Raw genomic sequence first — 23,188 nt, forward strand, 5'->3', positions numbered from 1 at the left:
TCCGCGGGCAAACGCGCGTGGCCTCCCTTCCAACACCCGACACGCACTCACACACCCTCACCTGTACACACTCATGCCGACCCAAAAATACACACACACACACACACACACACACATGCTCCTATGCACCACTCGCACACACATCTGCTCACGCTCGTGCTCTTGCACGTGCCTACACACACGCACTCAGATACACACACACCCACGCTTTCACACTTACAGGTGCACGGACACAGAAACCGTACCCATATACAAATGCACGCTATTCTCACACATGCACATACGTGGACACATAAACACACTCACACGGGCGCACAGTCACAACACATCCTTCTCACCCCTACGGGCACAGATACACACAAACACACTCACGTGTACGCACGCACACACACACATGCTCGTTCACACGTGCGTGTTCACACACACACACAACTTGCCACGCTTGCCTTTGACACAGGGGAGGGAAGGCAGAAATGCCGGCAGAAGTCAGGGTCAAAGGCACACACCCACCCCTTGTACCAGAACAGCCCGGCTCAGGCAGCACCGGTCTCCGGAAGCCCAGTGTCTCTTCTCAGTTTCTCTTGCTGCCCCAGCAGGCCCTTGGCTGCCCCCCAAGACCCGATTTCAGTGCCAGGTCCCCCCTCCCCATGGCCTGAACATTCTCCTCCCTGTCCTCCCCATTTCAGCCTTTTTGTTCACCTCAGCATCTGCTATCTGGAGACCACAGGACTTGGGTATCCGCCAGCAAACAGGAACTTTTCCGAAACAACCTCACATGTTTTCCTTCCTGGCACCTCCAAGGAACATCACTGACGGTGACCATCATGATCGTGCTGGTAGGAGCCCCCCCCCCGCCCCCCACCTAGGCATACACGTGGGGACCAAGCCTTCCCATTGCCCCTCACATCAGAGAGTATAAATGTCTGCTCACCCATTAACTCTCAAGCAGCGCCTCAGAAAGACGTAGATTCTTCGAGGATTGAAGGCAATTCATCTTTCTCTGCCTGCAGTGTCACCTGCCCATCACCAGGGGGCAACCCTGATTCACGTATTTGTGTTTAAACACTTCTTACCCAACCCCCAGTCCATAAAAACAGTGAAGCTGGTGAGAATACACACAAGCCAGAAAGGAGTGTGGGGGGGGGGGGGGGGTGTGGCGTGGGTGGGAGTGAGGATGACTTGGTGAGGGTGAGTGCGTGGGTGTGTGTGGTTGTGGGTGGGGTGGAGGAGGGATGGGGGGAGTGTGTGTGGGTGTGGGTGCATGGGTGTGTGTGGGGTATGGGTGGGGATGTGTGGGTGGGGTGGGGGTGAGGATGAGGGTGAGTGTGGGTGGAGGGTGAGAGTGAGGGTGAGTGGGTGGGGATGTGTGGGTGTAGGGGGGGTGTGGGTGGAGGTGTGTGGATGGGGCTGAGTGGGGGAAGGTGAGTGGGTGGAGGGGGTGAGTGGGAGTTAAGTGTGTGGGGTGGGGTTGGGGGGGTGTGGAGAGCAAGATCGGTGCAATATGGATAGACTGGGAAAAGAGACAAAGGGGAAGACATAGACTGGATGAGATTCAGTGTGGTTACTACTATTGGGGTATATATTTGATTCTGAGTTTCCTTTTGGCCATAGAAAAAATAGAACCACTCCCTAGGTCACCCACTTCTCCAGGGACAGGCCAACCTTTCATTTGGGAGGCTGCTGGGAAATCCACCACACCGTGGCTTATACAGCTCCCCACACAGGGCCTTCCAGATCAATCCTGCTCATGCATTGGACCCAGTATGCTGACCCTTCTTTAAATCTGTCATCTTCCCATTTTGGCCTTGAATTTAAAGGGATAGCTAAGAGCTCTCACCCTAGAGCCACACCTGCACTCCCACCAGGTCCTGCCCTGGTGCTTGTCGCCTGGTAGGCCATCAGTAAATATTTGGTGACTAAGTTATTGGATGCCTTAGAGTTTGCCAAGCACATAAGACACAAAGAGGATTCTGTTTCTTGATAAACAAATGATTTCTCAACTCTGAAAATAGTAATCACCAGCATTTTTTGAAGACGCACCATGTGCCAGGCTCCTTGCCTGTGTCAGGAAGGTGCTAGATGAGATGGATAAGGCTCGGAGAAGTAGGATACTGTCCAAGGCCCGACGTCTAGTGGTTCCTGGAGTAGATATTTCAAATATATTCATTTATTCAACTCATCAGGTGTTAGCTGAGCACCAGCCATGTGCCAGATACTGTTTTGGGAGAACAAAATAGACAAATTCCTTACTCTAATAGAGCTTACAATCCAGTAGGGGGAGAAATGTAAGGAGTAAAATGTATATATAGGACCAGTGCTACAGGAAAGCAAGTTAAGAAAACAAGGATGGATGGGGGAAGCTCTCTGAGGTAGGATGGCCAGGCAAGATCTCTTCGGGGAAGTGGCATTTAAGCAGAGACCCGGATGAAGTGACAGGTGAGCCACATATATAGTGGGTGAAGAGCAAAGACCCGAAGTAAGCAATCTTTAGTGTGTTTGGGTGACAGCAAGGAAGTTAGTGTGGCCAGAATCCAGAGAGTGGAGGGCAGAATCTTTGGAGATAAGCTCAAAATCTTTGGAGGGGTGCCAAAGGAAGCTTACAGAACAGTAGAAGCCTTTGGGTTTACCCTGAGTAAACCGGAAAGCTGGTAGATTTGAGCAGAGGAGAGACATGGTCTCACTTAGACTGTGATAGGATCACTCTGGCTCTGGGTGGAGAAGGGCCTGAAGAAAGCCAAGAGCAGGTACAGAGAGATCTAGCCGAAGGTCTCCCTTGGCCAGGCTATGGTGCCCAGTTGTTTGGTCAAACAACGGTCTGGATGTCGCTATGAAGATATTTGTTCAGGTGTGATTAACATTTACAATCAGCGGACTTGAAGTGAATAACACGGATGGGCTTCACCCAATTAGTGGGAGGCCTGAAGAGCAAAGACCGAGGTTTCCCAAAGAAGAGGGAAATCTGCCCCAAGACAGCCACATAAAGACCCTGCCTGCGTTTGCCACCTACTGACCTGCCCTACAGGTTTCAGACTCAAGACTCAGACTCAAGACCCAGACCCAAGACCCAGACCCAAGACTTCAGTGTCAACTCTTACTGAATTTCCAGCCTGCCAGTCTGCCCTCCAGATTTCAAACTAGCCAGCCCCACAACGAAATAAGCCAGTTCCTTGAAATACATCTAGATAGATAGACAGACATAGATTAGATGATTGATTGATAGGTAGCTGATAGGGGGATAGATAGATTGTACAAAGCAAGGAAGGATAAGATATAAATTTTATATATATATAAATAGGATATGTGTGTGTGTGTGTGTGTGTGTGTGTATTCATATTCTGTTTCTGTTTCTCTGCAGAATTCTGACTAATACAAGGCTGTTGGAATAATCTGTGAAACCAATGACCAGGGATGATAGCTTGGACCTCGGGTAGCAGTGGACATGGTGAGATACGGTTAGAGTCTAGAAATATTTTAAAGGGAGAGCCAACTGGATTTGCTAATGAATTGAATTTGGCAGATAAAAGAAAAAGAGGCATCAGGGATGACTCAGATTTTCGGCCTGAGCAATGAGGTGATGTTAGTGCCATCGACTGTTATGGTAGATGCTGAGCTCGTAAATAAAGGAGTCTGGAACAGAGGAGAGAGGCCAGGTTAGGGAGAGAATAGGGCACTGGTGGCATTTAAGTCCTTGAGACTGGATCAGATCACTGGTGACTACAGACACAGGAAAGTGGTCCGAGGACCGAGCCCTGGGGTCCCTGGGTCATTCTGAGGAAACAGAGAAGATGAGCCAATGAGATTGGCAGAAAATCTGGGGAGCGGGTGGCCCAGTCAGCAAGTGGAAAAAATGCTTTATTCCAAGAAAGACAGGGTGGTCTGCTGTGACAAATGCTGCTCTGCTGGGGAAGGGGTCCATTTAGGGGCAGGGAGGGTCACAGGCTCTGGGGCACCACGGCGGGGGGGCCCTGAGTGGGGAACCCCGTGTGGAGATAGACATTCCCAAACACACACACAGTGAGCTGTCACTCACTCCACTGGGGTGTTTGAGGCTTCCGCACAGGGACCAGAGTACAGGCTAGCGCGACAGTCATTTCCCAGGTCCCTCAAGAAAGAAGCGCCCCAAGAAACGTCAGAGTACGCTGGCCGAACGGGGCGGCGGGCAGGGTTTGTGTCTGTGACTGGTTTAGTTTTGACAGATAATGGGTCATTCGTGAAGTGATTAGGCTGGGCTGAACTATGAATTTGAGTCATGTTAGGCAGATAGGGAAGTCACACAACTTGTTCCCAGGGAAAGAAGAACACATGAGGGGCCCTGGCTGGCGGAGCTGGAAGGCAGAGAAGAGAAAGGGGGGCCTCCAGCCCCTCCAGGTTTGTTCCTCACCCTCTGGTGTGGGGGCAGGGGGGCTGAGCTTGCTCTGATGGGGAAAGCAAGGGTTCGGGAGTCAAAGACCAGAACTGTTCCAGCCGTAGGTTCAGAGATGGGGCTTGTCAGGGAGAGCTCCCTGGAGAAGGAGAGGTGGATGACCCAGCACTGACTGCGTGGCCACCATGGACCAGATGCTGGCTGGGGAGACAGTCCGCTTGGGACAGGGGGAGTCACCAGTTCCTCTGGGTTGGGACTGGTCCCATGAAGCCACGATGAGGTTGTCCATTATTTCCCACACTTACTGATGAAGACACAGAGGCTCGGGGAAGCTAAGTGAGGTACCCAAGGTCACACAGTTGAGAAGCACTGAGATCTTCTTGCCTCCAAGGCCCAAGTTCCATTTTCTAGAACACCATCAGCTGAGCAGATGCAAGAATCTCAGCGATAAAGCCTGCTCTCCCCTCTCACTCACATGGTGCTTGACTTGTTGGGCCTCAAGTTACTCACCTGGAAAATGGAGACAACCATTACACTCTCCTAGAGGATTAGAAGGATTCGTGCACATAAACCAGGCCTAGCACGCGGGGCCTGTTCAAGAAACGAGAGCTATTGTTCCCGCTGATTCTTTTCAGTTTGCCGATGAGAAAGCATGTAAGGGCGCATTAATTCCTTCATACTCTAAACAACAAAGGCTGAAGTCTGGATTCAGAGTTAGACATAGGAAATGCCAGAGTTCACTCCAGCCCTTCTCCATTTCCTGCCAAGTTAAGAGAAAGGGAGATGGGCATCCTAGGCAGGTAGAATACATCAGCAAAGGCATGTGCAGGTAGGGTTTGTCTTAGGACACGTGATGACAGCAAATTTGAACCACAGGTTGGAGAGTGAGCCTCAGATACCTAGCTGGGCCACCTGGGCTTCAATTCAATGTCACGTGTGGGGTGCCTATCACATGCCAGGCTCCCTGTCCGGCAGAGGTGAGTCCTGACTCTCAGGCACTGTTTACAGCTACCTGGTGGCAGTGGTGATAACACCCTCGCAGACTTTGCCCTCTTCTCTCTGACCCCACCTTCAGCCACGGATATAGTGGGTTACACATTGCCTAGAAGGAGATTAGGGGGCAAGTATTACTCAGTGGACCCGGCCCCATCACCCCCACAGCAACCTCATGCAGTGGATTTTGTCATTATGCCCATTTGATGGAAGGGGAAACAGGCTCAGTCAGCGTTGAGGTGACTTGTCCAAACTGATAGAGCGGCAGCAGGACCAGAATTCGAGCCGAGGTCAATCTGTCCCCAAGATCGGCGTTCTTTCCTCCTCCTCTAACCCAATAGCATGCTGGGTTAGGCGATTGGCTTCTGCGAGGCACGGACAGGCGAGATGGGTCAAACATGGCCTGAGGGTCCCGAGCACCATTTGCAGGTGGCAGAGAGAGGCAGGTTGAGGGCCCGGGTGGGGACTGATCAGGAGGAGGGGCCTTAAACTGAACCCGGTGGAGGGTCAGGAGACAATCAGGTCCAGAGCCACGGAGAGTGCTGACATCGGTCCTGTGTCTGCCCATCTCACCCTGGACCAGCCTATCTGCCTCCTTTGCCCGGAGAAAGGACCATAGGCTGACCTGAGTCAAAGACGCTTGAGTCCCTGCTGTGTCACTGACTAGCTTGGTGACCTGAGGCAAGTTAATTCACCTCCTGGGCCTCACTTTCCCAGTCTGTACAATGGTCTCCCCATCATTCCATGTAAATAGGTGTCTCGTGGAGCTAAGGAGAGGGGTGTATCCAAGGCCCTCCCACAGAGCCACCCACACAGGTGCCTGACACATAGTATCTTGTTCCTGAGTTTTCTGGGCCTCTCTGCCCTCATCACCCCCAGCCAGCCAACCAGCTGTCAACCCCGCCCCAGCTGGCCAGTTAATGAGTGGCAAGGGTACTGGAGCCTGGCCTATAAAGAGCTGCTCGCTGGGGAAGCAGGTGGGAGCCTGTGGGAGCAGCAGCGGGATACAGACGGCGTGAGATGCGCGGCAGGATGGCATCAGGACTCATGTCCGGGATGGCTGTGTTCCTCCTGGTGCTCCTGCAGGGCACACAGTCAGTCTACATTCAGGTGAGTCCCTCCGGCCAGTGTGCCCTTTGCCTGAAGGTCCCCCGTGAGGGGCTGGGATGGAGAGGGGACGTTAGAAACGTCATGGGATATAGGGGAGCAAGGGCTGGTGGGCCCAGGGCTCAGCCCAACACCTAAGCACGACCCAGGGACCAAGACAGCTGGTGGGTGGTGGCAGCGAGAATGCTGAAGGGAGTGATGATAGCAGTGATGGCAATAATAAACCGCTGCTATTCAGCATTGCTCTATCAGAAGGCCGGTCCTGGCCAGAGGTCAGAAGGTGGAACAAGACATAGTCCCTGCCCTTCGGGAGCCCAGAAGGAGGGGGTCTCCCACAGCTCCCTATATTCTCCCATTAATGGGTGGAGGGGGGGAGAGTCACCCGAAGAGCTTCCCTGGCAGGTAACTGAGCTGATATTGCAAGATGAGCGGGAGGTAGCTAGGCACAGAGGACAAGGACAGTTCAGGGCAGAGGGCACAGCGTACGCAAAGGCTCAGAGAGAAGATAGCAGGGGGGCAGGGGCTCCTTCCTGGACAACTGTGAGGCTGGAGGGAGTCATGGAAGCAGGGTCCGCCTGCCAGGCGGTGGGATGCCGCTGGCCAGCAAGAGTGGGGAGGTCTGTGGCCCTGTCACATTCCCAACTCTGGGTGGAGCCTCCTTGGGAGGGACAGGAAGAGTCACCTTCCCCCCACCCCTGTGTCCCTGGCCTTGGAACCCGGCCAACTTGGGGATGCCATCATTTTGCCACGTCGGTTCAGGGGTGATCGCCCAGTTACCCAGCGTGGACTGTACTGGTGGCAGGCGCTGGGGAGGGGCCATTTGCCAGATGACGCTCAGAGTGCAGAAGACACAGGCGGCCTATTGGGAAGAGCTGGGATTTGAACCGGGGTGGGGGAGGGGGTTTACACTGTTCTCCAAAGCCCGTGCCCTGAACCACCTGCTCCCCAGCCCCATCGGATCCTCATCTACAGTTCCTGGGGGCCTGAGGCACGATGGGGTGTGAAGTGGCAGGTGCCTGCTCCCACCTCCCAGGCTGTCCTTTGAGTATGGCCTGGACCCCCCATGAGAACAGGGAAGGTTCTGCGGATCCCTCTCATCTCCTCTCCCCTGCCCCCCTAGTACCAAGGCTTCCAGGTCCAGCTGGAATCAGTGAAGAAGCTGAGTAACCTGGAGCAGCAGTGGCTGCCCAACCCCCGCCTCCAGGCCCAGAGCCTCGTGCCCTCCGTGTGTCACCACCCGGCCCTGCCACAGGACCTCCAGCCCATCTGTGCATCCAGGGAAGCGGCCAGCGTCTTCCAGGCTTTGAGTGAGTGCCCCCACCCCTGCAAAGCTTCCTGCCTCTGGCTCGCTCTGCTGCCCACACCCAGCTCCTCCACTGCCCGTTCTTTCCATTAAGCACCCAGTGGCCGGGCCAGGGAGAGTCAAGGCCTGCCCCCTCAGGCCCTGGCAACCTGGACGGTCGATTGTCCTACCAGACGTCACGGATGGGAGGGAAGAGGGCACCGGACAACAGACCCATAGGCCATGCCTGCAATACGGTGGCTGATGGGGAAGCACAGGGGACACAGAGGAGAGATGGCTCATGTCTGGGGTGGCATAAGGAGCCTGAAAGACTTCCAAGAGGAGGTGACATCTAAGCTGAAATGTGCGGGAAGAAGCAGAACTGGCCAGTGACAATAGCGACTTACTAGCATTTATTGAGCACCTACTAAGTGCCAGGCCTGTGTCAGTCCCTTTGCTGGTCTTCTCTCTTCACGGCCACCCTGTCAGTTGATGCTGTCCACAGAGTCAGCAGGGAAACTCCAGCCCGGAGAGTGTAAGAGGCATGCCCAGGCCCTGCTAGGAAGGAGAGGGCCGGGACTTGAACCCGAGTCACTCTCTGCTTCTCCAGCATCATGCTCCTGATCTGTGAGAAAGATGCTGGTCCTCGCCCTCAGGCCCCCTCCGAAGCAGCCTTCTCTGGCTGCCCGGCCAGCAGCTCCCTGGACCACAGGTGGTTCACGGGCAGGGTAGGCTGACCGGTTTTCTCCCTTGCCCAGGGACCATGGCTAATGACGACTGTGAGCTGTGTGTGAATGTCGCCTGTACCGGCTGCCTCTGAGATGGCTGGGCGCCCTGAGCCCACCCCGGACACTTTGTCCCCAGCCCGCTGCCTTCACAGCCTGCACCCCACCCGAGTTCCGGGGGGGGGACCCTGAGGTCATCACCACCAGCCAGAGGCTCGAGCAACTAGATTGGGCACAAAGCAGTTGGACACTTGGTTGGAGGAGAATTTGGCCCCTGAGGCAGCCCTGCTGCTGAATAAAGATTCCCCACCTACACACGGAGTCTGGAGTCCATTTGTTCATCCCTGGGGGCCATGGGCAGAGGCGCTCGGGTAGCTGAGCGGTTGAGGAAAAAGGTTGATCTAATGATATGGTCAGGAATTTCCCAGTTTCCGGCGCCTGGGGAGTTGGTTCATCAAGCCCTATTTCATATAGGAGGAGGGAGGCTCCAGGATGCGGGCCGGGGGAGTGAAATGAGTCTCGCACAATCACAGACCTAAGAAACCGTGGAGCACCTGTTCCCACCTGACCCCACAAGCCGAGCCCAAGGGCTGGCCCAGCGGCAGAGCCAGAGCGACAACCAGGGGGCAGGGAGGGCAGGGAGCGTCCCCCAGGAGGTGGGGCTGCGGGAGTAGTGGGTGCAGGGAAGAACCACATGGTGCCCCCTCCCCAGGCCCGTTTTCTGCTCTGCCTCCGCCCCGGGGCTCCTGAGAAGAGGGGCCTTGGCCCTTATCCTTACCTTCCTGGGCTCCCCAGGACCCTCTGGCCAGCTCTAGATGGAAGGAAGACCTTTCCTCCCTCACTCCATCCTGGCGGCCCTGAGGAATAATAATAACAATAATAGCCAACATCTACTGAGCATTCGCTATACCCTAGGCCCTATTCTAAATGCTTTGCACTTATTAACTCACTGGGTCCTCAAAACTGTCTGATGAAGCAGGTGCTATTATAAATACTCCACTTTACGAATAAAGAGACCCAGGTACAGACAGAGAACCAGCTCGTCCAAGACCACAGGCTCGGCAACGTGGCAAAGCGGACTTCTTCCCAGGCAGTCGGGGACAGAGCCCATGCTCTGAACCATCTTGTTGCTGCCTCCCTGTGACTCGGCCACGCTGATGACACCTGATGCAACACTCTCGCAGCTGCAGCCAACTCCTTCAGTCAAGGCAGGAGCCATGCTGGGCATTCCCTGAAGAAGGTCCCTTCCACACGGTGAGCTCCTCCACAGCCCCTGTCCCAGGCAGCCAGAGAGGAGAGCCAGGCATAAAGGGGTGGTGATCTCTGAACTCAGATCACCCAGGGCCAAGGCCATGGCGAATTTCCCCAGACCAGCTCCCCATCCCAACCGCCCAGCTCTGCTCATGAGCCCCACAGCCCCCCATTTGACCAGGCCACAAACCCCAGAGTTCTAGTTCCTTCCTCTCCCTCACCCCATGGGCAAGGCTGGCTGGGGCCTTTGCAATGCCTCCTGTGACTCTCGGGGCCCTCTCTTCTCTTACCACCACTCGAGATGAGCCCTTATCACATTTCCCCAGGCCAGGCAGACCTTCCTCCCTGGCCCTGCATCCTGCAGACTCTCTGTGCCCAACATGCCAGGGGAACCCCGCAGCCCTACTCTGACAGGGCCCCTTATCCTTCTGGGGCTCCCCAGCACGCCCTCTCCATTCTAAGCTGAGCCCAAAGGTACCATTTGGCCTCGCTCCCACTGCTCCCTTCAGCTACGCTGGGTCTCCACTTGCCTGGGGAGGAGGCAGTGAAGGGAAATGCCACTGACCGACCACCTACTATGTGCCAGGCTCAAGCTGAGCCATCTACACAGAAACTGTAATAATAGCAGCTGCAGAAGTGTCCACTACGGGCCCTGTAGGGCTCTCAGAGTTTTTCCTATGTGACTGCATTTAACCTTCCCTCAACCCTACCAAGTAGGGATTCTTGTGATCCCCATTTCACAGATAAGGAGACTGAGGAGAAAAGAGGCTAAGTAACTGGCCAAAGTCACACAGCCGGTAACAGGCAGAGCCAGGATTCACACCCAGAGCTCAGCTCCAGAGTGGGAGCGTTTCATGATTCTGCCCCACCATGCGTCACATCAAATCCCCTGCAGCCCTGGGAGGTGCTGTCATCATCCCCATTTTCAGATGAGGAAACCAAGTCTCAGGGAGACTTGGTTCGTAGGGTAAGTAGCATTACATACACATTTGCGTGCATTATTTGTACACAGCTTGTAAGTGACATGGTCAGGTTCAAACCCAGCCCTGGGTGCCTCCCAGGACCCACCCTGTCCAGACTGAACCATTCTAGTGCCTTGGACCTTCCCACTTCTAGGTCCGCACCTACTCCCCTTTCTGGAACGCCCTCGGCCTCCCTCCCTCCCTCCAGATTGGTTTTGAATGTCCATCCACCCCAGTGCCTATCCCAAACACTCGTGCAGATGCCTGCCACCCCTCCCCTTTGCAGAGCCTCCCCTGACCTGGCCCTGAAGACACCTCGCCCTCTGAATTCTGCGGCCCAAGGACTTCTGCCTCAATCACCCCGTGACACTTCTCTACCTGACTCCCCAAGAAATACCCTGGTCACCTCCTCTTTGCCCATTCCCTCTAACTTTGCTAACAAGCAGCCCTCCGTGCCTCGCCTCCTCACCCCTGTCTGAACCATTCTCAGCTTGGCTCTGGTTCCCCATTTTTTGGTTTACTTCTCCCAGCCTGGGTGGCAGATACTAGTACAGTCCCAGTTTTACAGGGAAGGAGATTGAGGCACAGAGAGGGAAAGTGACTTCTAACATCACACAGTATGTGGTATGGGGCTGGAACTGGGTATCTCTGGCTTTTGCCTGCCCTAGGTCATATCCTCATGCAATCATTGGCGTGGTGGGTTTCACCCACTCTGGGGGTCAGGGAGACTCCCCCGGCACAGAAGCCATTATGGCACAGGGTGGCCAGAGCCTCGCAAGGGGCATGGGTGATCAAAGTGCCCACAGAGCACAGAGGACAAAGCGGGAGCATGAAGACCCCCCTGGGAGGGTAAAGAAAGGCTTCTGAGGAGGGGCCATGGGAGCACAACCTTGGCACCTGAGCAGGAGTTTATCTGGCCAGGAGTGTGGGAAGAGGAGCAGAGCACAGGTGAGGGGAGCAGAGGAAGAGGTGAGTCCCAGGGGGTAGGGCAGGAGGCAACGCTGAGGTGGTCAGGGGGCCAGGGCTAGGGGTCCCCTGAACACCGCAGAGCTTGGGGCCAGTCTCACAGCCACCCAAACTGGGCTGGACATGCAGACCAGGGACTCCTGAGCTCACTCAGGGCTCAGAGACTTTGGTGCCCTCTCCCTACCTGCCCGGAGGAGGTGAAAGAAAAGCAGAGGTTCCACTCCACCACCCCTCCCCCCAGCTGGTGGCCTGCAGATTGAGGTCCCCTCAGTGCCTGTGTGCGATGGCAGCCCCAGGTCAGTAGGGAGGGAGGGTCCTTGCACTTCACACAGTAAACTCTGAGCTTGAGGGCAGGGTAGGCACCCATAAAGCTGGGTGATGAGTCAGCTGGCAGATGAAGGATCGACACCAGGAGTACTCTGGGATCTGGTTTATTAGCTGAGGGTCCGAGGGGATCTTGGGGGGCAGGGGCCGGGCTTGCGCAGGTCGCCCCAGGCCACGCCCTCTTCACGCCTCCCCTGGGGGCAGGGTAGGCTGAGCTGCGGGCAGTGGGAGCATCGGCCCGGGCAGGAGGCAGCGAGCCGACCGTCCTAGCATCCAGCACAGGCAGCGAAGGCACAGATCTCGCACGAGTCCGGGTCCTCGGCGATGGCCTCTGCGCAGGAGAGATGGGGCGCCCAGAGAGCCAAGGCCCCGCCCTCCCTTGAGCCAGAGCTTGGACATCTGCCCCGGAGTCCCCAGGAGAAACCCAGGCCTGTCCTCTCCGACCGGCTGGTCTTTCCCCCCCAAACAGGTAGCGCCCAAGCCAGCCAGTCAGAGTGGAGATGCCGCCCAGAAAGAGCAATTGCTAAGGCCGGAGGGGCGGGATGCAGAACTACCAACGAATCATCAGTCAGAGCGGGGATCTTCCTAGAGCAAGCTCCACCAATTACAACTTAGAACTACTTACGACCTCCTCATCAGACCCACCAATCAGAGCACATCCCCCTCCCGTGCCACCAATCAGGGAGTACCCAGGCCCCACCCACCAGGGAGGTGGCTACTCACCCAACCTCCGGAGGATCTCCTGGGCATTGGGCTCCTTGCAGAGAGGCTTGAGTTCTTCGGGAAACTTCTGGTGGCTGCAGGCTATGGGAACCACGGGCCCACCACTCTTCCTACGGTTCCGAATGCTGGGCTCCTTGAGCTCCCGAAGGTCTTTGAGCTTCTTCACTGACTCCAGAGAAAAAGAGAACTCTCCATCCTGAGAGAGACAAGTTCAGAGTGTCAGGCCAGGCTACAGCCTGCTCTGGGATGCCTGCATGGTTCCCCAAGACCCAGGTCGATGCTCTGGCTGAGAGGAAGGTCTAGAACTGAATCTAGCTCCTTCACTTACCAGCCGTGTGCCTAGGGCTAGTTACAGAACCTCTCTGAGGCTCAATTTTCCTCCTCTGAAAAATGGGACTAATAATCCCATTCTCCCAGGATGATCATGGGGCCTCCCTTGAGGAGCTTGGCCCCTGGCAAGCCCTCAGTAAATTGGCTAATCAACCCGCTTTCCCAAATGGTGATTTCTCTTCTGTCCAAGTTTGAAGGGGAGGGCATACGAGACAGGACTGAGAAACAGGTTCCTGAGAAAGGGCCGTACACCTGAGACCTTGCTCCAACTCCAGAAAGAGGGGGTGCTTTCTCAGGGGACGGGCCCTGGGAACTGGGAGCAGAGAGCAAGCTGGGCCGGGATAGGGACAGAGGATTTACCTGTACGGTGACTCCCCCTGCCAGGACTGCCCAGGTCCCGAGGAGGCACAGTGCAGAGAGCAGGAAGGTATTCATGGCAGCAGTGCCCAGGAGGGAGAAGCGGTCGGTTCTGGATGCCAGGGGGAAACAGTGGGATTTTTAAAGAGGGCAAGGTTACTGAGTAACCCGGGAACCATGTCAGCATGTCACCAGCTTGCTTTCAACTCAGGCCTAACCAGATAAGGCTGGAGACAGCCCTGGCGAATAAGAGATCAGTCCCAGAAGCCCGGCAGAAGCCCCGCCCCACCCTGAGCTCCTTCCTACTTTAACCCCTAGCCAGGTGGGTCCTGTGTTCATTCACCAACCACGCGCACTCACTGACACCTGCTATAGGCCGGCCCTGGCTGGGGTGGGGCTGCAGACCGAGCCCAGCCCTTAAGGAGGGAGGCCTAGACAGTGGTAATGCAGGGTGGTCAGGGAGTGGGGGTTGGGAGGTGGAGAGGCCAGGGTGGTGCCCCCTCACCCAGCCTGGGGCAGGCAGTTCAGAAAGATTTCCCAAAGGAGGTTGTGCCGGGGCTGAGTTCTGGAGAAGGGGTAGAATTTTCTTAGAGAAGGGGCAAGGGTTAGAAGGCCACTTCTTGCACAGGACGCTATATGTAGAACATCCAGGAGGTGAACACGGTCTGGAATATTCAGGGAAATGTGAGGAGTTCAGCCTGCAGGGAGGAGGGGCTTCCAAGGGGGCTTCAAATGATGAGAGATGAGTCGCAGGCCAAGGCAGGTCCTAGGTTTGGCCACTATGACTTTGAGGGAGGCCTCAGCTCTTCCTGTCCCACAGGCCTGGGTTCAAGTCCTACCTGCTGCCTGATTTTAATGTGCATGAACTTGGGCAAATTGTTTCTCCTCTCTGAGCCTCAGTATCCCTTGTGGATCAATAATTCTAATACCACCCACCTGGTGGGCTCACTGTGGGGATTTAATGATGTCATACAAATGCTCAGCTCGGTGCCTGGCACACAGGAAGCACTCAGTGAAAGCTCATTCAGCTATTATTATTATTATTATTTTGATCAATATCAACAGCAGCTTCTGGCCCCGGTTGACCCCTCTGGTGACCACCTGCCTGCCTGTGCTGACCTGGCTCTCCCGTCTGTCCTTCAGTCTCAGACGGTCTTAGAATGAACTCCTCCCCTCTCCCTCCAGATACCCTGGCCGCTGCTCCCCCAGCCCTCTCCATCCCGCTGTTTCTGCCTTCCGATTACCCCCACCATGTGTGCCTTTCCTTCTACCGCCTTTCTTCCCCAACTAGACCAGCCTAACCGCCCTGCCCTGGCCTTTCTTACCAGGCTCACCTCCCCAACCCTTCCTGAACATGCTTCCCTGCCTTTGAACGTGCTATTTTATCTGCCACCCTTGTCACTAGGTGAACTCCTCCTCAAACTTTAAGACCCGGACCAAAGAACCCCCACTCCATCCCTAGCTGCCTCTTGTAGCTCCCATAGAAGCAGGCACGTTCCTCTACCGGGAATGTTGGGCAGGATTACTCGGGTGTATGTCTCTGCCCCTCTAGACTCTGATCACCACGAGGACTTGCCCTGGTCCAGTGGGTGTTCATCGGACTCTGTTGTGAGCCAGGCCTCCAGGACACAGAAGGAAAGCCCTGGGACCTCCGTGGTTCTAAGGTACAAACAAACCAGGCTAGAAGCCAGGAAAGCTGGGAGAGGGGCAGGAACCGTTCGGTGGAGAGAGTAGGTATTGAAGAAGGAGCTGGAGGAGTCCAGCCGAGGGAGGGGCACGTTGGAGTGCGTGCATGTCTGTGCATGCTGAGGGGCGTGTATATGTGTGTGCACCCCAAGGTCTGCACAAGTCCCGCCACGTGGCGGCCTCTGCTAGCTGAGCGCTGGGTGGGAGCGCACCCCCGGGGAGGGTCAGAGATGGGATAAGGTCTGGTAGGGTTATGGATGGAGTCCAGGTTGAAGGTGAGGCTAGACGTTTGCGTAAGGGTAGAGTCTGCTGTGATTGGGATGGAGGTGAACACCAGGTACAGATCCGGGGTACAGCTGGGGTAAGGGGAAAGCTGCTTAGGGTCAGCCTGAGGTTCTGGGCTGGGGTCGGGGCTAAGCTGCGGCAAGGCGGACGAGCAGTTAGTGTAGGAGTTCAAGTCGGGAGCCAAGGTTAGAGGGAGCGGAGGGTGGGGCGGGACTTCAGGGTGAAGTTTAGAATTGGGGTGCGTCTGAGATTGGGTTGATGTCGGGATTGCCAATGATGTGGATGCTGGTTAGGACTGGGTTTGGGATCAGGGTTGGGTCAGTGGGGGACTCAAGGAAACTGAAATATAGTTTAAGGATGAGGCTTGGGTGGGGCTGCTGTGTGCTGGGAGAGCCCCGTTTCTGGCTTGCTTTGTTTTTTTTTTTGTCTTTCCCCTCCTGAGGAACAGAGGGACTGAGGGGCTTTGGTTCTTAGAGCCTCTTTGTCCCACAGCCCCCTAGCCAGGGCCTATCTGGTGCCAGGTGGGACTGGAGTGGGTGGGGGCTGCAGGAGTGACGTAGTTAACACAGTTCACACTGTGGGAAAGAGGAAATAGCTCCCTGCCCTCAGGACTTTGGGCCCTGCCCTACCTAACTCCACCTCTGATGTCTGCCCTGGGAAATGGGAACCAGCTCCCCTTCCCGTACCCTCCCAGCCCAGCCCCGGCCCAGGTGTGAGTTCGGGCCCCCTCCCTGCCGGGGGCTGGATCTTGGGGCCCTTCTGGAACCCCGGGCCCACACCTGAGTCCTGAGGCATTGGTCCCCAGGACACCCAACACCCTTCTTCGTTCCTTATGGGCAGCAGGGGAGGCTGGGGTTGTTGTGCTTTCCACATCCGAGGCCACCTCTTTTGGCAAACTCCTGCTCCTCTGTAGTCTTCCAGGCCATTCTGCCTCTACCTGCTGCCCTACCCGAAAACCCATCCGTGGCTGCCCCAGACCTTCAGAAGAAAGCCCAGACTCCCTGGCCTGGCATTCAAGGCCCCTCATGATCAGCCCCTGCTCACCCTTCAACCGGAATCCCAAAAGCGCCCCAAAGAATGAACCGGAAGGCAGGGCCCAGACCTGCTGTCGGTGACAAAGCTCCCGCTTTGAAGCTAGGCAGCCCTGGCCTAGAGTCCCAGCCCCATCAGTGAACAGCTGTGTGGCCTTTCCCAGACTCGGTTTCTACATCCGAAAAGTGGAGACAAGAACCCCATTGCGAATTTCAGATTGTCCGGGAAACTTTCCTCCCTGACGCCCAGCTCCAGTAAGACTGGCTTAAGACCATCTCTACCTCCTCTGGGCTCCACCAACCTCCTACCTACCCTTTCCCACTGTAAAACCTGCCAACCTGTCTGTCCTGCCCACTCTCCGGTGAGCTCCTGGAAGCAGAGCCTGTGTCGTGCTTTGTTGTGACCCCAGTGCTCACACAAGGCCTGGCATCTAGTGGGGCCACTGAGCCCTTAGGGGATCGGGAAGGTAGTGGTTTTTGCAATAGCTGTGGATGGATATTTGTCAGACATCCATTATGGACTAAGTGCTCTACAGGTGTGGAAGTCAGCCACCCGTCACCCCCACCAGCAGCTGCCTGAGAGGATGCCTGGTGCTACTCCTTTCTGCCCAGCGATTAACTCAGCCTGGTTCCAGCGTGCACATCAAAGTTGGGTCCGCCGAGGCCCGGTCCGCCAGGGCCAGAGGCCCCCCCGCTGACTCCAGCAGGAAAGGCCCGGACCAGAGCCCAGGCGGGAGTCTCTGATATGTGTGACCTTGAAGAGGGCGTGGCTCACATTTCACAGGCTCCCCACCGGTTGTAAACATGTGCTGGAGGGTGTAACAGGTTCTGGGTTCCTCTAAGAAAAAGACTTGCAGTGTATGTGAACTTCTTAACACTTCTGGGAATATGTAAGAAATAATATTTAAAAATTTTTTTTATTTGAGAGAGAGAGAGTGGGGAGAGGGGCAGAAGGAGAGAGAGAAAGAACCTCAGGCAGGCTCCCTGCTTCAGCGTGGAGCCTGAGGCAGGGCTCGATCCCATGCCCCCGGAACCATGACCTGAGCCGAAATCAAGAGCCAGACACTAAACCAACCGAGCCACCCAGGAGCCCTGGAAGAAATAACTGTAGGACCCCACTTTATAGATGAGTACACTGAAGCCCAGAAACCTAGAGAGGCTGGGTTGCCCAGGTGGCTCAGTTGGTTAAGTATCTGACTCCGGCCCAGGTCATGATCTCGCGGTTCGTGAGTTTGAGCCCTGCGTCGGGCTCTGTGCTGTCAGCTCAGAGCCTGGAGCCTGCTTCAGATTTTGTGTCTCTGCCTTTCCCCCGCTCATGCTCTGTCTCTCAAAACTAAATAAAACGTTAAAAAAGAAAAAGAAAAAGGCATTTCTCTCTTTGAAGAAAAAAAAAAAAAGCTGAGAGGTTAAGAAACCAATGACTTTCCCAAGGGTGCATACACAGGTGCCATGTACAGTTGTACTGGTAGTGCACTGCTCAGGGCACCCAGCCAGCAAAGAGGATAAAGTGAAGACACGAGCACGTGGCTACCTAGGCCTAGAGGAAGGCGCAACTTTTCGGATTCGTTGCCATATGGGCTTGGCCGCAGCTACGGTCATAAAGCTGAAAAGTTCCAGAAAAGAAGTCAGTTCTCACCAATTCCAAAGAAAGGATTCAACATCTACTCAGTCCATACCTCCGGCGCTATCTTCCTGGCCCCAGGCTCCCATCTTTAGAGAAGGGGAAGAAGAAAGGAGCAGCTGCTGAGTCAGACTCCAGGAAGTAGGTCAATGATGCCCATTTTACAGAAGAGGAAACAGAGGCTGTCGGAAGAGAGTGTTACACAGGAAATGCCTGCTGAGTTGGCATCTGAAGCCTATTGGCTTGATTCAAGTCCAGGCTGGGCTGGAGGGGTCCCTCCTCTCCCCCAGGCCCTGGGGTAGGCAGGCTCTTTCACTGATGCTCCAGGGGGCAGCGGAGGAGTGGACAGAGGGTGTGTCTGGTTGTCATCTCACATCCCTGTGGCCTGGCCACGAGGCGGCAGTGTCGGAGCCCCATTAACTGGCAGCTGCCTCCTCACCCCCCAGACCCCAGTCTGCTCTCGGCATTGGCCACCGAGATGGAGATGCCCTACCTCCCCGAAGACTGTCAGGAAGGAAAAGGACACAGCTGGAGCTCCCGCCACATGCCCAGGAGGCCACAGGCTTGAGGGAGGGTAGGACACGAGCACAGGAGCACAGCCTCCCCAGGGCTCTGCGGGAAGCAGACGGAGAGCCACCAGAGAAGATCCCCTGGGGCCAGGTCTGAGAATGCTTGCCCGACCAGGTGGCGTTTGAACTGGGCCTTGGTCACTGGGCAGATTTGAGGCCCCAGAGATGGGGGCCGTGGGGCAAAGGGCAGGAAGCACAGAGAGGAAGGGGGCAGTGGACAGGGCTGAAGCCGAGAATGTGTCAAGAGGTGCTGTGGGCAACAGCCAGGGAGGGAAGCTCTAAATACCGGGCTGAGGCATTTTGCCCTTCACCTCGAGACGGTGACAAGTCGGGGAGGGTTCACAGCGGGGGAAGATCACGAGAAGAGCAGCGATTTCAAAAGACTATGCTGGCACCTGGGGTGTTGCACCAGTCCAGCAGCCAAGGGATGCATGCCACCCGTCCCTGCTCCGGGAGGGCGAGGATGGCTTGCAGGAGACTCGACTGGTCTGGACGGCGCAGCGACAGGCTGCGCGTGGAAGACAAAGAAGGCGGCGGCAGACAGGGCAGGGCAGTGCTCAGGACTGAGATGGGCCAGGGCCGGGGCCAGGCCGGCTGCCTTCCGTCTGCCTTCCGTCGGGCTTCTCCTGGACCGTCTCATCAACACTTTGAGATAAGGCGTTTCATCTCCATTTAATAGATAAGGAAACCGAGGCTCAGAGAGGACCGTGTCTTGCCCAAATGGAACTCCAGCTTCTTCTGACTGCAGAGTCTGTGTTCTTACCGTAGCCTCTTGTATTTTTCTGGCTTTTGGGGCCTGCAGGGAACATGCTCAGCCACAGGGCAGCAGCTCAGGATGGACCAGCTTCTGGGAAGCTTTGGGCGGGGCAGGGTGGGGGCTGCCTGGGGACAGGAGCAGGTACAGCTAGATCTGGGATCCAGCTCTGATCAGGAGGGAGGAGTGGCAATGGGGCCAAGGCCAGGGCCAAGATGACAAAAGGGGAAGAATTCTTTTGTATGGGACTCCCAGTCCTCAACTCTGACAGTGCCTGGGAACCCAGCTCTCTTCCAGGGAAGCGTCCTCTGGGACATGGAGGATGTTGCCTCTTTGACCTTTTGGGGCCTGCGTTGAGAGAGGGGCATCATTCACCCGCGATGACGTCAGCTCAGACCCTGCACCGAGGTGGGTGGGGTGGGGTGGGGTGTGGTGACTTTTGCGGGGAGGGAAGTCAAGGGCACCTGGACAGTGCTGTGGAAGAGGCAGCGTGCCTCAGTGGGAAGAGCAGACTGGAGGGAGGCAGAGCTGGCTTCCTGATCTCTTGCCTGCCTCTCTCACCGGCTGTGACCTTGGGCAAATGACTTCACCTCTCTCAACAGCAGGGACCAGCAGGAAAAGGGAGATGATGACCCCGACCTCCAAAGTAGTTGGGAGTGTTAACTCAGATAGTGGCTGTCAAGCACTGGGCAGAGGGCCTGGCAAATGGTGGCAGTAATCACAATGTTTGTGACGGCCGCGGGAGAGTGTGAGTGTGTGGGGACACCAGAACCTGCTTAGGCTGAAGCAGGGCAGGGAGGGCCACAGCCCTCTCTCCATATCTGCCTGAACAACGCCAGCCCCCAGCATCAGTCGGTCCGAGAAAGGCAGAAACTCAGGACAGTCAGAGTTTGGGGGTGAAGGTGGGGTGAGCTTTCCCACCCTGCCTTCAGTCAGAGTAGGGGGACAGCAGACAGCAGAAGGGCTGGGACAGGGCAGCAGGCTCAGAGGCAGCTCTGGAGTAGGCCCCAGCAGTATGTTTACTGATGAGAACTAGGCGGGCTCCTGGCTCCATCCGGCAAGCTCTGAATCGGGAGAAGATCCGAGGGCCGGTGGCTGGGCTCCCTACCCAGGGAGCAGCCAGCCCTGGGGGCTGTGGAGAAAGGGAGCACAGCCCCAGTGGGAAAGGCACACAGCCGCAGCCCTCTGCCCTCTGGTGGCCTCTGGTGCTCACTGCAGCCTCGCTGCTTGGAGGCCCTGACGCTCTGGCGGGCTAGCCCTGGGAACAGGAATCAAGGGCACGTTGTGATGAAGAGGGCAGAACAGCAGGGCTGGGCGGCCTAGGTCTGAAATGGCAGCTCTCCGGCTGTCGCTGCTATTATTACATCTACTAACTTACGAGCTGGATGACACCGGGCCAGTGACTTGATCTCTTTATAGCTCACATTCTGCGTTTGCAAAAATGAGGTTGATAATAATAGTAGCTGTTTCAAACAGTAAATACACTCTACATCAAGCGCTCGGGATAAGTAATATTAAGTAACAATAAACAGTAGCCGTCCTATTCTGTACTTCTGGGGTCAGCGTTACTTACGGGCACTGCTTGAGATTTGGAGGTTGGAGACAGCCCTGACTCGGGGCTGAGTTCTGGCTCTGCTGCAGCCACCTCCCAGGTCCGTGCTTGGCACATGTTGACTAGTCACACATCATAAATGGAGGGAGAGACACAGGGAGGTGAAGTTCAAAGCCACTCTTGAAAATCCTTTAGGAAGGCACCATGTTGGGGATAAAGAGACCATGTCTCAGTAAGGCCAATAACGCCAGTTTTTCTACTCTTGGTTACAGTAGGTCTTTGAAGTAGCTGGCTTGCATCCAAAAGCAATATTGCACAGAACAGGTGTATCTTAACCCGCCAGAATCACGCTCGGCGACGAGACAGATGCTCACACAGACAGGTACATGGATGCAGCTACCACTTACGGTCTCAGGTTCAGATTTTCCACCTCGCACTCACAGAGGGGCACATGTTCATTGCAGGTGGATCTTCGGTATTTCCATTCTCCCTTTTTGGCTGAGCTGAATTAGGAGAGCTTTGATGGAAGGCATTCAGGATGTAGCTGCAATGTGCCTGCTTCTCTGCTGTAAAACGGGGAGTAACATACTACAGCATCAGGTTCTTGCGTAGATCAAATAAGATCTATGTAGGAGTTTTAAATGCCTGCCAAGTAAATGATGTTCTCCACTCCTGCCCTTCCCCAAATCCTCTAGATCTGTGACTTCGAGCAAGTCACTTCCCTTGCTCACTAGGTCATCACTAGACTTCAAAGGCCCCTCTAGCTTGAAGCCTTTAAGACAGTTCTGTGATCCTAGGGCGTTTACACTGGACCCTCATATGAATGCTAACTGATGCTACTGTGGCTTTTGCAGGACTGCTTTATCCAACTGGTAAGGGCGCATCTGTAAACAGCAGCCCTTTGCACACTGGAACATGTCAAAAGCTCAAGAGTTAAACCTGCATCTTAATGATCTTGTTTACTTTTTTCATTTGATTAGCCCAAATTCAGCTGCACCTGAATCAGCACAAAGTGGCCAGACTGAACCATGCCCCAACTACAGTCCTTCAGAGGCCCTGCTGATGACCAACATTTACCTCTAACAGGGTAGAGGTACCTCTAATGTTACCTCTACCTCTCCAAGGGACACCTATACACTGGTGGGCAGGCGTTATCTCTGGCTTTGGGAAAATTCCCTTGTGGAAGGCAGTGGGGCAAAAAGAAATGAGCTTTGGAGTCAGTCCCAGACTGAATTATCCCAGATCCATTGGCTGGGAGAACTCAGGTAAGTTAACCTTTCTGAGCCTCAGTTTCCCCAACTGTAAAGTTGCAATAAGTAGCTTTTCCTAGCAGTGATGTACAGTTAAGTTAGAAGTAGCAAGAGGCCCTGGGCAGGAAGCCCTACCTTTCCTGAGGGAGGCAGACTGCAACTTCAAGTCCACTTCCATCCGTGTTGCTCCCTGCCCAGTGCTTAGCCTCTGCACCTGTCATGTCAGTCAAACTGGGCCACCATCACTTACCTCCTAGGATCACTGTGCTTGGTTCTTCCCCGACAAGTCACAACTACTCCCGCTTCAAACTCCAGCCCTCTGCTGGTCTAGCTTTCATGCCTGGCCCAGTAGTATAAATGGAAAAACCTTCTCCTGTCTGTCCAGGGCCCTTTTAAGACTCAAATGAAACAGCCCATGCCAGCCTGAGGCCTTCCTAAACCATTGCCTCAGCCCTCAGCATGACCCACCTCCTCACCAGCAGAACTTTGCTGTGCCAAGGCTGCTCCCCCCAGCTGCTGTCCGCACCTGTCCCGGAGAAGTCTGCACTCGCTAAAGGCAGGGGTTGTGGCTTTCTCATGGAAAGGCTTGAGCTGGTGTCTGTTCGGCAAACTTTAAGAAGCTCCACTTTCACCTTTAGAAGTAGCTCTCTGGGAAGGCCGCACGGGGGCAAGAACAGGGGCCAAAGATAGGGGGAAGGTAGGGGAATTTCCTGGAAGTAATGGAGGATGGTGTAAAAGAACACGACATTGGATTCAAATGACCCAGATTCAAACTCAGCTCTGTCACTTCCAACAAAGGATCTGGGGGAGCCATTGTACCCATACCATGAGAATAACAGTATCTACTTAACATCGCACCTGGCACACGCTGAGTACTTTTTTGTGTTCCGATACTGTTCTAAATGTATAAATGCATTGATTTATTTAATCCCACTACAACTCTAGGAGACAGGTATTATTATTCTCATTTTAGAAGCACTGCAAATGAGGAAAACGAGGCTCAGAGAAACTAAGGAAGTTCTTCTTAGAGCTAGTGAGATATTCCTAAAGGCAGCAA

General features: G+C 55.2%; 2 protein-coding genes across 2 annotated transcripts; one reads left to right on the forward strand and one right to left on the reverse strand.

The window, feature by feature from the left end:
• Positions 1 to 6,376: 6,376 nt before the first annotated feature.
• Positions 6,377 to 8,765, forward strand: GUCA2B (guanylate cyclase activator 2B). Its single transcript, XM_043573396.1, has 3 exons — positions 6,377 to 6,466; positions 7,584 to 7,770; positions 8,504 to 8,765. The coding sequence occupies exons 1-3, from the start codon at positions 6,377 to 6,379 to the stop codon at positions 8,563 to 8,565; spliced, it is 339 nt and encodes a 112-aa protein (XP_043429331.1). The 3' UTR covers positions 8,566 to 8,765.
• A 3,299-nt stretch (positions 8,766 to 12,064) lies between these two features.
• On the reverse strand, positions 12,065 to 13,625 carry GUCA2A (guanylate cyclase activator 2A). The gene is made up of 3 exons (XM_043573397.1): positions 13,387 to 13,625; positions 12,697 to 12,892; positions 12,065 to 12,304 (listed from the first exon to the last, which is right to left on the reverse strand). Exons 1-3 carry the CDS (start codon positions 13,459 to 13,461, stop codon positions 12,240 to 12,242), a joined length of 336 nt encoding a protein of 111 aa, XP_043429332.1. The 5' UTR covers positions 13,462 to 13,625; the 3' UTR covers positions 12,065 to 12,239.
• Positions 13,626 to 23,188: the final 9,563 nt, after the last annotated feature.

Source organism: Prionailurus bengalensis, chromosome C1, assembly GCF_016509475.1.
Source record: "Prionailurus bengalensis isolate Pbe53 chromosome C1, Fcat_Pben_1.1_paternal_pri, whole genome shotgun sequence".
In the NCBI taxonomy this organism is placed as follows: Eukaryota; Metazoa; Chordata; class Mammalia; order Carnivora; family Felidae; genus Prionailurus; species Prionailurus bengalensis.

What these genes read in the sequence shown, in the direction of transcription:
- GUCA2A (XM_043573397.1), bottom strand. Translation starts at nt 13,461, where the DNA reads ATGAATACCTTCCTGCTCTCTGCACTGTGCCTCCTCGGGACCTGGGCA. An exon ending in CAGGGGGAGTCACCGTACAG is followed by an intron (nt 12,893 to 13,386) that starts GTAAATCCTCTG and finishes TGTCTCTCTCAG; the next exon opens with GATGGAGAGTTCTCTTTTTC. An exon ending in GGAGATCCTCCGGAGGTTGG is followed by an intron (nt 12,305 to 12,696) that starts GTGAGTAGCCAC and finishes TCTCCTGCGCAG; the next exon opens with AGGCCATCGCCGAGGACCCG.
- GUCA2B (XM_043573396.1), top strand. Translation starts at nt 6,377, where the DNA reads ATGCGCGGCAGGATGGCATCAGGACTCATGTCCGGGATGGCTGTGTTC. An exon ending in CACAGTCAGTCTACATTCAG is followed by an intron (nt 6,467 to 7,583) that starts GTGAGTCCCTCC and finishes CTGCCCCCCTAG; the next exon opens with TACCAAGGCTTCCAGGTCCA. An exon ending in CAGCGTCTTCCAGGCTTTGA is followed by an intron (nt 7,771 to 8,503) that starts GTGAGTGCCCCC and finishes TCCCTTGCCCAG; the next exon opens with GGACCATGGCTAATGACGAC.